This window comes from Anabrus simplex, chromosome 1 (genome assembly GCF_040414725.1).
Source record: "Anabrus simplex isolate iqAnaSimp1 chromosome 1, ASM4041472v1, whole genome shotgun sequence".
NCBI classification, from domain to species: domain Eukaryota; kingdom Metazoa; phylum Arthropoda; class Insecta; order Orthoptera; family Tettigoniidae; genus Anabrus; species Anabrus simplex.
The window spans coordinates 702,303,512-702,316,102 of NC_090265.1; the positions used below are offsets into that span (position 1 = coordinate 702,303,512).

The 12,591-nt window shown below is 38.3% G+C and overlaps 1 protein-coding gene across 7 annotated transcripts in view; it reads right to left on the bottom strand.

Moving 5' to 3' along the window:
- Positions 1-395: 395 nt before the first annotated feature.
- LOC136857361 (uncharacterized) overlaps positions 396-12,591 on the bottom strand; it is a 169,166-nt gene continuing 156,970 nt past the window's right edge. For all 7 annotated transcript variants that reach the window (XM_067135977.2, XM_067135976.2, XM_067135981.2 and 4 more), the window contains 2 exons: positions 9,354-10,808; positions 396-815 (listed from right to left, as the gene is read on the bottom strand). In XM_067135977.2, coding sequence (XP_066992078.2) covers positions 702-815; positions 9,354-10,808 — 1,569 coding nt within the window. In that variant the 3' untranslated portion in view covers positions 396-701. The remainder of the gene's footprint in view (positions 816-9,353; positions 10,809-12,591) is intronic.

Consider the following 12,591-nt stretch of genomic DNA (forward strand, 5'->3'; position numbering starts at 1 on the left):
CTGAGGTCTATTGTCTAATGACTATGAATGTTATGTACTAGCTGATGATGGCCATGAAAGGCCGAAACTGGTACTAGTGTAATAATTCATTCACAATAAATAAGTATTGATCAGTGGAACACTTTTCTTGTCTATACATCTTGAATACTTTTCGAGTTACAGCAGTTTTAAATGCAGCAGTGTAATTTCTTTCTTGGAGGCTTGAACTATCTGATCTACATGGGGTAGCAGCCTCCGTTCGGAGCCCGTCCTCAATGTGTTAAGGAGACTGAGTATTGTGGATTGAGAAAATGTAACGACTGAAGGCTGCTTGGTGTTTCAGGAGACATAATAAGAAAGGGGGCAACATATGTATGTAACATTTAAAAAAAAATCCTCACCACACTATCACACAGTACCAGTACAAAATGTAATTTAATTCAATATGTAACAAAAAATATCTATAATTCAGCTCTTGGAAAAGTAAAATCTAACATAACTTTCATGTATAACATGTTCCTGTACAATATTTCCCAAAACAGAAATTCTTCAACATGATAATGTACACTAAATATTCTCTTTCATAATGTCAACAATCTTTACTGTAAGGGCATGAAAGTTTTAGTATGTAAATTACACACCTTACAACAAACATTCTTGCTTACAGAATTATCTCACAAAAATAACTAAAATTAAACAGTTAACAGCTTTCACCATGGACACTAGTCTTCTATGCAGACTTCGGGGATTTCAGTCGCCATTGCTTCCTTCATGAGTGAAAGCCAGGTATGAATGCTCATAGACAGTCTTCTCCCTTCTTCACCAGCAGTAGAAGGCTATTAATAGAAGAAAAAAAATTATAACAGGTTAATGAAGCATTGGCTGGCTTATGGGTTTGAAATTACAGAACACTGCAATTATTGCCAGTATTAGTCTTGACACAGTCAAAATCTATAACTATTATAAACGAAGGGTGTCTGCCTGTGCGGCCCTATCTCACGACCACCCAAAGGATTTGGTTTCAATTCTCGCCGTTGTATATGGCACATATCAAGGAAGGTTTAAATGTATGATACATTAATCTGTGACAAAAGGGAACCGAGTGATGGGGATCTTAGTGAAGGAAGTTAAAGAAAGAAACAGCTGGTCATCCTAGCAGTTTCCTGGCTATGTTGCCTAAACCGTCAACAATAGATTTTAAGTATGTGAGAGGGAATTGTTGAACATAATAAGTTCCACAAAATAATCTGCAACAATAGCTCCTGTCTGTAAAAGTTAGCTCTCAATAAATGCTTTTGTGCATAATTTGGAGTTAAAAAATAAATTTAAAAAAATCAACCTTAAAAATTAGAAACCACTCTTTGAGATCAATTATGTAACCCTTATCAAAATAAACTGTTTATTCACCTCAATCTTACTGATATATAAATACCTTTACAGTATGCGATGTGCATGGATGGTTCAGGAGTTATCATTGTTTAAGTGAAAGCATAGAAATGGTTTAAAAATCTCATGGGGAGAAAGAAGCAAGGTATACAGCCAGAAGGCCCTTGGAAAAACACTGCACTGAGCTACATACATGCGTCACAAGGAAAAACAACCAATGTCTTATGAGGTCTATCACCATAATTGAAAATAACTCTTGTGCAAAGCCAGGGTGGGTCAATAGATATGCACAAAAAAGATACAGAAACATATCTTATTAACTAGTGGGGTATTTTTTTATTCATTTAATAGACTAAATGATTATGGAAGTTTTAAAGGAACGGTGGTAGTGAATGTTGCTTTAATGGTAAAAAGCAACGCGATTATCTGCCCCTATTAGCAATTTAAATGGAAAATGAAAATAAAATCAAAGTTCAATGAAAGAAATCTCAAAGTAAAAAAACAAAATGAGCTCACAAAATCAGTAGTCTTGGCAACAGCTAATATGAGATAAATTGGTCTAAGAAAATCATCCTGCACTCGGAAAGTTTTAAGGGACTCCCAGTTAGCTTGTCCATCATCACAATATTATTGATTTACAAATTTACTGACACAGCTTACAGCTGTGAAAACCAATTACATACAATGCTGTGTGAAATTAATGGGAAAAATGGTTCGCAACAGTAAGCTACACATAACTTATTCTTCAGATTCCATGCTTTCTATGCATTGTTTGTTTGTTGACTGAAGAGCAATGCTTTTATATACAGCCATACAGAAGTTGCCCAGACCAAATTCTCAGCCTGAAACTAATAATGGAATATTATAAATACAGAAATAAACAGCTGTTTATTTCATTCACAGATTTCAAAAAGGCTTATGATAGTGTACACAGACCCACTGTTTTAAAAATCCTCAGATCATACGGCCTTTATCCTAAATTAACAAAAATTATTGAACTAACTTTAACCAACACAATTTCAAAGGTAAAGTTCAGGGGAGAAATGTCAAATGCTTTTACAAGAAATATAGGCCTCAGACAAGGTGACGGATTATTCCCACTACTCTTCAATGTGGCTCTAGATTACATCATGAAAATCTGGTAAAAAGAAAATCCAACTAAAATAAAAATTGAAGCAAATCCCTCAATAAAGACGAACTGCCTAGGGTTTGCAGATGATTTAGCTCTCTTAGTCCGTGACATGGAAGAAGTCCATGCTCAGATCACCAGTCTCCAGAAAATTGCATTAAAAGTAGGATTGCAAATATCCTTTAAGAAAACTGAGATCATGCCAATGAAAAAGAAAATGAAATGGCGTATGGCTTTTAGTGCCGGGAGTGTCCGAGGACAAGTTTGGCTCGCCAGATGTAGGTCTTACAACTTGATGTCATTAGGCGACCTGCGCGTCGTGATGAGGATGAAATGATGATGAAGCCGACACATACACCCAGCCTCCGTGCCAGCGAAATTGACCAATTATGGTTAAAATTCCCGACCCTGCCAGAAATCGAACCCAGGACCCCTATGACCAAAGGCCAGCAAGCTAACCATTTAGCCATGGAGCCAGACAATGCCAATTAAATCTCTCGACATAAACAAAGTCATCATAAATGATCAAAAACATAGTTCTACAATTTAAATACATTAGAGAAATCATTATTCACAACTTAAGCGAGAAAGCAACATGGGCAAATAGAATGAACAAAAAGAAAAAAGCACAATTTCTACCCTGGTCAACTTAAAACAAAAATTGCTTTAGACACTAAGAGCCAACACTACAAAACTGCAACTTTGCCCGAAGCTGCTTACGCTTGCAAAACCTTGTTCCAAATTAAAAATGAAAGAAGAACTGATTAGCTCCTCAAAACTGAAAGAAGAATTATTAGAACTTGCATAAATAAAAAGTGCCAGTTTGAAGAAGTCTGGAGAAGCCTTCCCAATGAAACTATCAAGAGACTGACCCAGTTACCAGCACAATGAAGAAGAAAAGAATCTCTTATTTCTTTCTCATCTTACAATTACCAGAAAACAGGATTTTACAACAACTAGTCATGAGAAATCTGGGAAAGAAGACAGGAGGGCATTGGATCAAAGAAATTCAAGAAGATCTCAAAACAGTTGGACTCGAAATTACAGATGCAGAGAGCAAGAATAAAATTACCACCCTTCTTAAGAAACACAAATTTTCAACTGAAATAATGCACAGTAAAGATTTCAGACGAATTAAGAACAATGTGATCAGAACGAATGCAAAAGTACCGGGCAGATAAGACGAATCAAACAGTACAACCTTCAAAGAAATAGTGTACATGGAAGACTCAAGTGGTCCAATGTGGCCAATAATGTTAATAATACAGCCAAAACTGGTTAGGATGTTTTTGTGGGGACCGAAAAAAAAGTCGTCAAGAGGGAACGCACTAAGAAAAAGAAAAAAAAAAGGCTTTTAGTGCTGGGAGTTCGTCTCGCCAGATGCATGTCTTTTGATTTGACGCCCATAGGGGACCTGCACATCGTGATGAGGATGAAATGAAGAAGATGACACATACACCCAACCCCTGTGCCAACAGAATTAACCAATTATGATTAAAATTCCCTACCCAGCTGGGAATCAAACCAGGGACCCTTGTGACAAAAGGCCAGCATGATAACCATTTAGCCACGAAACCAGACAACATGCTAAAAAATGAAAAACAATTATGCTCTTAAATTTAAGGTTAGGTTTAAAAGCAAAAATAATTACGATGAAAACAAAGAAGTGTTTACAATTACAATAAATGAAATAAATAAGAAATAATACATTTAAGAGCACCAACATAGTAAAACATCAAGGATAAAGATTCTCAGAGACGCGAATTATACATGCTGCTTACAATTATGTTTAAAGAAAGTTATCGTAGGAATGTTCAACATCTAGGTGATTTGCATGCGTTTCGTGTGTGGATTAGCATCTGCTTTCTCAATAAACCTTAATTTTTCATCATCTGTAAACCATCTAGCTTTCTTCTTCTCCATAACTGAATGTCCTGCAAACCACTATGCATAAGCACAGTAGGCCTAATTTATGTGCGTTGCTATGCAATTCACTTACGAACATAAAATTAAGCACCAACACGTCAGCTGTATACGTACATACAGTAGGCCTAATTTATGAACGTTGTTACACAATTCACTTACAAACGTAAAATTAAGCACCAACACATCACACGAGGTACTGCTGCACTAGGGCCATGAAATTAACTTCTCTACCAAATCCTTACCCAAGCTAGTCACTGTTGGCGCATCATGTGTGCAACGTGGCTGAGAACGTTAAATTTCTTATGGTGGAAGTTATAAACGTACTAAAGAATGACGTAAATGTGCTATCCAGCTTTCTTTAGCCTCTATTTAATAGGACATGGACGGGGACTTTGGAATAATTATGTTATAACCACTGAAACACATTAGAAAGGGACGTCGTCTTAACCAGTTTTGACTGTACATATGTTACACTTCCAGTACTTAGGTAGTGTTCTGTCCTCAGACAATACCAGACATCAAGAGATTAGCAACAGAATGCAGAAAGCTTCCAAATTCTATCACTCTGTATGTCAAATACTTTGGGATGAGACATTTACGTTAGTTTCCAAGATCAGCTTGTACAAAATATATCTGGTACCCATACCGACATATAGTAACACTTACTGGATCAACAAAGAGTCGTCTTCAGGCAACAGAAATTAAGTTCCTCCGTTCTTGTCTACAAAAAGGAAAATGGATAAAATAAGGAATGCAGCTTGGAATAAATAGAAGCTTGCTGGGGATCAATGAAGTGAAGAGATTGTAGTGGTATGATCACATGAAAAGAATGGATCCCCATAGACTCCTCGAGCATACTTTGACCGCAGTGTTCCTGGGAAGAGACTAAGAGGAAGACCTCGAAATGTTTGGGAGAAGCAGATTTTCAAGGACCTTGAAATTAGAGATGAAAACTGGCATCACATATAAGAACAACATCTGTGGATGGACAGGACAAACTGGAGGAGGCTTGTACACAACTGCACCCAGCTTGCTGGAGCGAAGAAAATTATGATGATGACGTTGCACTTACAAGAAATTTCCAGGTTACCTTGTGACATTCATAATCTCTCTCTTCAATGGATGCGACTCCCAATAAGGACAGTGTAGTATTATCACAGAATACTTGTATGAATCTGAATATCTGGTAGACACTATATGGCATTTCCTGTACTACAGATACTGATTGTAGTTAGTCAATACAGACCAACATAGACTACAAAAATATTCAAATTAATACATTCTGAATACCTGTATGGCAGAGAGAGACAGCTACTAAATTCCAAGTCAGTGTAGGCACCATAAAGGGCATTGTTCAGTGGCACAAATATGTTGGTTCAATTTCATCCAAGTATAAGGGAAACTGTGACAGGAAAAAGAAAACTACACCAACTAATGACCGCTTTTTCTTTAAAAAAAGCAAATTAAATTCCAAGGTCAACGGTGGGGACGTAGCTTGTGAACTGGGCGACAGAGGAGTGCGTCTGCATGCAATAAATGTTCATCGTAGACTTCTAGGAGGTGGAAGGAAAGTCCACACGTCCAGGATCCTTAGTGCCAATCGACGGCATGATGAAAAGTAGAGGCAAGCACTGAACCTGCATGAGCCTGAGAATGGGGTTTGGCCAAACATATCAACGCATATGAGCTGGTAATGGATTGAGTCTGGCCGAGTCCATCTGAGCAATATCTGAGCTTGCCGCACCAAGAGTGAAAAGAGTTTCTTAACACTTTGAAGACGATATCACCCCATGTGGGGTGACACGGTAGTGTGTCTAGGCCTCTCAACTTTAGGATGTCGCACGAAACTAGCGCTACCATTCTCTGTTGTAGTGCATTGCTTGTTCACGTAAGGTGTTCATAGAGTGCAGTGCAGTGCAGTGCCCATTCCTTTCTCAGCATGCTGTGCATTGCACAACAGACAGTAGAATTTCTCTCTCATATGTCACCCCATATGGGGTGATATACGCAACCATCAGAATTCAATTATTAATGGCAAGGAAAATAATGTGGATTGGAGTTTATTATTGCTTTACTCTTACATACTGGTTGAGATTTAGCACTCAGATGAAATTGTAAACTGGGGCTACGTGTGAATAAAAAATGTTTCTGCAAACCTGAGAATGTTCCCCAGTAATTGTCACTTTCTCGTGATTTGGTTCAATCATCGCCCGATGCAGCACCGGAATCTTTGCTAGTGTCCTCACTACACAAACTACTGTCGAATTCAGACTCAGAAAAGGTGGCATCACATTGCAAATCCTAAATGTCAACATCTCTTGATTCAACATTCGAACCCTTTTCAAATTGTTCTTCTATCTCTCTATCGGTAATCATGGCTTGCATAACACAGAAACACATGCCATGAATTAAATTCTTGTCACAAAACTGTAAATTACAAGGAACTCGTTGAAAGGCACGTAAATCAACGCTCACAACACAGAGCACAGTGTTCCACAACAACAAAGGTAAAAAGGCCGTCACCCCTACTCACCCCTGTAGGGGTGACGTGCGCTTTCTCTGATGCATAGTCAACCTAATAACCATATGTCACCCCAATGGGGGGACACAAAAATTGTAATTTTGAACATAAATTATGTTTTTGATTATCATCCACGAATGAAATTACGAACATCCGTAGCCCACAACCTGAAAAATGTATATCGCATTTCAGCAGTTTACCATGAAAAAAGCAAATGTACACGTCGATGCTAAAGTGTTAAAGGTTCGTGGGTCGGTTGAGGCTCACAATTCTGGCTAAAACTCAAATGTACAGTGTTGTCAGCGCAAGTCATTCACTTTGCGCACTTTAACAGGTTTTCAACGAGCAAAAACTAAAACTCTCCAAAGTAAATTTTCGTGTCATCACCCAATGAACTCCTCACAGAATGTAATTATTTTCTATGAGAATAAATAGTTAACAAAAGAGCACTAGTTAATACAGTGTGGTGAGTCCTAAACTAGACTCTTGTTCTGACTAGGTTCCATTCCAAGCTCAGTCAGCTCAATCAGCCCAACATGATCAATTTTAAAAGTTTAGCTGGGCAAACAGAGCTTGGTTAAGCTCATTGGGCTCTCAGTCTGTTCACAACTCCGTCGCTATTAGACCCCACGCCAGACCCATGAGGTGGTTTGAGCTTTCTCGGTTAGGCAGCCTGTGTTTGAGCCCTGACCATAGGTAGGCAACACTCCCATTTCAGGTTTAAGGCCAGCCTCCAATGAAAACTGACCTATTAATGAAAATACTGGAAAATAGACTACTTTGTGAGCTGTGGAAAAGGACTCCAGATAGCAATAGTTCGTTTTCTTTTAAGCAAAGCAGTGGCTAAGCTGCTGACTATGTGCATGGACGACTTAAGTCGATCCCAGGTTGGAATTTTCACCTGAAATATAATGTGATTTAAGGAAGGGCATTTGGCCTTAAAACCCTACTCAAAACCAAAGTGAGTCTAGGTGGCTCCAGCAACCCTTGGAATATCCGAGAAAGCTCCTTGCTACAATTCTAAGAAAGAACACCCACTCCCATTCCACAACAACATGACTCTCGGGTCACTCACCTATTTCCTACGGTTCATGAACTAAGATACGACTACAGCAACACACACCATGAACCATCATTATGTTACCTGGAGAGTTAAATAAGACTAACTTCCAGACCTGACAGCAGCATTCAACAGTAAGCTGTTAAAAAAACAGAGAAGGTACAAATACTTCCCTGCACATCCTTTCCTCCCGAGTTATAACTCACTCTTTTGATTTGCTTGAATATTAAACCAAAATACAATGAAAACTTGCACTATTTTAAATGATTATATAAGATACATTTTCTGTAAGAAAAGGTCTTTTCCTCGGCTTCACTATGTCTAGTTTTCTAACCTGTCCCACTCATGAAACTATGATACAGGTAGACCTCGTTATACGCGATAGTTACGTTCCGCGGAATTGCTGCGCATACCGAATTTGCGTAAATCGAGAGTCATTCTATATGTAAAATATAGGGTTAGGTTTCCGTTTACTCACATATTAAGTTTAAAATAGCAGAGATTCTTAGTATTTTTACAAACCAAAAAAACCAAAACACCATTATCATGTTTCTAAAACGCATTTTAATACAAACTTTATACACTTAAAAAATTTAGCACTGAAACACACAATAATATAACTAAACTCTGCATACAAGCTCTTGGCTTTCGCTTGAATAGCAGCTCCAGAGAGAGGCATGTGGTGGTTGTGATGCTCAATCCAATCCATTCTTGCCAATGCTTCCGAGCGAGATTAGGTCACTCTAGTCACACGTAAGTTAACAGAAGACTGAGCAGCTTTTCGAACTGATTCCACATTGTCATGAATAGTTCTCACATGGGAGTCACTACGTCCCAAAGCACGCTGAATGTCAATAATATGCTCACCTTTCTGATAGCGATCCAAAACTTCTAACTTTGTTTCTAACTAATACGACTTTCGTACACGCTTCTTTCCTTCGACAGGCACAGATTATTTCCTTTTACCCGGCGTCTTAAATACAAAATCTGTGAAGTGCAACTTCACCGCTCTGCTGATCGGAACTGACGATTCACGTCTCGACAAACACAACAGAAGATGCACGTGGATTGCGCTTGTTGCGTTTAACCTTGGTGAGCAACGTAGTGTACGGTATGTTACAGAGTTCAGCACGCATGGGTGTACACGCCTTAAGGCATTACAGCTTCTACGTACTGTTAACACATAGAAGCAATATACTTAAAACCAAAAGCGCGTATATGCAAAATCGCGGATAACGAATCCGCGTATAACGGGGTTTACCTGTATATGTGAAGAGTTCTCAAAAGGAAACACATCAAAGAGGAACAAATTTCTATAAATATATCGTGCCTAAGCTACTGCTACAACTTACCTTCCGTTTTGGATCGTTGGATACATCTGAGCCGCTGGAATCTCGTTCTCTATCAGTTCTAGATATCTGACCATTTCTCGTACACTCTTTTCCAGCTTCAATTTCTTCAAGCAAGTTACTTTCATTCCCAGAATTTCCACCTTTTCCAGAACTCTCACAATTATTTGAAAGTTGGCCAATTTCATTGGTAAATTCTACTGCTTCGCTCGAACTGTCACAAACTTCGTTACTGTCATTCACTAAGCTGTCTGATCCCTGCTCTCTACTAGATTCTAATGAACCGACATGTGATAACAAGTCCTTCCTAACACGTATGTTATTCTTTTTCATGTATCCTGTATTTTCAGTTATAGAAAGACCTAGTTTCTGTGCACTTACTGATAATCTCAAGTCATCGTTATCTGCACTCTGACCAATATTTTCATTACTACCAAATGTGGACCCATCACATGTAGGAGAGTTTCCACATTCACGACTCCTTGTTGAATTTCGTAACACTATTCTACTGGAACTAACAGAAATCCCACTGGAATCTACATAATCCTTGTTGCATTCTGAGCAACGTAAGGAAGATTTAAGGGAGGACGAACCACTCTTCTGCTGGACAGAACATTTTTTATCACATGCCTCAGGTGAAAGTCTTGAGCAAGAATGAGAAAGAATATGTTTCTCCTTGAGATCTGTTGGAAGCACATTCTCAAGCTCTGTGCCACATCCATCTTCTAACATCTTAGAATTAACATTACAAGAACTTTCTAATGGTTTCTGAAAAGAAAAATGCTGTATTGACACAGCTAGCATATCAATCTCTGTCTGATTGATGCAACTTAACACAGAAGGTGCCTTACAACGTTTCCTTTTATGCTTTCGGCAGCCAGACTTTCTACGGACAGGGATTACAGAGGATCTAATGATTTTACTTTTTACAACAGAAGAGGATCCATCAACACCATCAATTTTGTTCTGCCTCAAAATCTTCATCTCTGAATTTGTTGTGGGCATTACAACCATCTGTGAATTATCAGAAACATCCCTATGACCATTTTCAGAGTCTAGATCGAAGGGTGGTACAGGACTTGCTCCCTTACCACACGAGTCATTTCTGATGTTCTGTGAGTCTGTACATAACGGAGCAACATTAACAGTATATGAGTTTGACAATGCATTGCTGGCTTGAGAGAGGTTAAGGTTCTCGGCAACAATACACCTTTGAATCAGACCAGATCTGTACACAGTCTCAGTGCTGCCGGAATCTAAGAGGATCTTTCGAGAAGAGCGTGTGTTTACTATTATATTTTCTTTGTCTTGGCTTAATGATTTCTTTTTCTCATTACCAGCTAGTTTAATTCTTTTAGGTTTGGGAGAAACCGTGTTCTTCAGCTCTCCTCCATCACCGTTTTCCTCTCCTCCTGAGACTCTCAGTCTTTTTAACAGATTTTTGCAGTTCAGATTTTCCTATGAACAGAAAAGGGTACCAAATTTCAAACTGATCTAACCATGACATTAGAAGAAACTTGTTCTTCACATCTTATCATAAGAAAATAACAGTAACAAGTCAATGAGAATAGAGAGAGGAAGAACAGAAATGCCCTCAAACCACACTTGCCTATTAGAAGTGAAATATCAAATATTTCACTAATTTCAATGAAAGTATTTGAGGATAATCCCAAAATAATTATATACTCTGCATTAAATTTATTAAATACAGTTTTTAACTAATAAGTTGCAATACTACTGGAGGACTATTAACCTTCAAACACCATATGCGGTACCTTAGAATACAGAAGCACATTCAACCACCAAAGGTCATGCAGAGTCATGCAGAGAAAATGTCTATTTTTTGAAGCACAAAGCATCAAGGTACTTGCATTTGATATTTTATGGGAATTAAAGAGAACAAAGGATGGAGGCTGCAAGATGAGAGGTAGGGAGAATACTGTTTGAGTGGAAGGAAAAAGCTTTATATGATAACAAGAATGCATGCACTTCACCCAGGAGACAGAAACTGGAATAGTAACAATGATAATGACAATATCCCAAATTGCATTATCAGTTTTCTTTCTGAACAAATACCAGAAGATGAAAGGAATCATTGTTCATTACTTGATTTGTATGGCAAATTTCTTACTACATCCAATGAAGGCTGCGTATTTAACTATTACGGTCTTAAATTCAATTCTGTCAGCAGTGGTTTATCCTTTAATAATAATAATAATAATAATAATAATAATAATAATAATAATAATAATAATAATAATAATAATAATAATAATAATAATAATAATAATAATAATAATATATGCTTTACGTCTCACTAACTACTTTTTTATGGTTTTCAGAGACGCCAAGGTGCTGGAACTTTGTCCCACAGGAGTTCTTTAACATGCCAGTATATCTACCGACATGAGGCTGACGTATTTGAGCACCTTCAAATACCACCGGACTGAGCCAGGATCGAACCTGCCAAGTTGGGGTCAGAAGGCCAGCGCCTCAACCGTCTGAGCCACTCAGCTCAGCAGTTCATCCTTTAGTCTATATTCCGTCATATACATTGTACTAATATAGGAACAACACACTGTCTGTCCACACATTCTATTTATTGTTACGATTTTCAGAAGGCTGGTGATATACACAATCCAGAAACAATATCTAACCTTTTTAAAAGTCTTGTCTGCCTGTCTTACTGTTTAAACTGGATGAACACAAAAACTGCTAATCCTTTTTTCATGGAGCTTGCCAATATTAAAGCATAAACATTCAGAATTTCCCTAAACTTGGATTTACCTCAATCCGTGGCCAGCTTCTTGGCTGAATGGTCAGCGTAGTGGCCTTCAGCTCAGAGGGCCCCAGGTTCGACTCGCGGTGGGGTCAGGGATTTTAATCTTAAATGGTTAATTCCCTTGGCTCGGGGAATGGGGTTTGAGACGTCTTCAATGTCCCTGCACCTTGTACACCACTCACACTATCCGCTGCAATAACACACAGTTTCCTATAGACGGCAGATGCCATCGACAAGTCAACCTTACAATGGCTGCACCAGGCTAGCAACAGCCACACAATATTATTATCATTATCATCACCTCAATCCATTCATTTTGTCTTCTGTCTATTATGTCTTCAGTCCAGAGGCAGGTTGGATCTTCAAATAGCACCACCAAATGTTAAGTAGGAGGTGAGAAATAACATTTCACTCTCGAGAATACTACCCCTCAGCCAAAGAGTCCAGCACCTTCCTTCG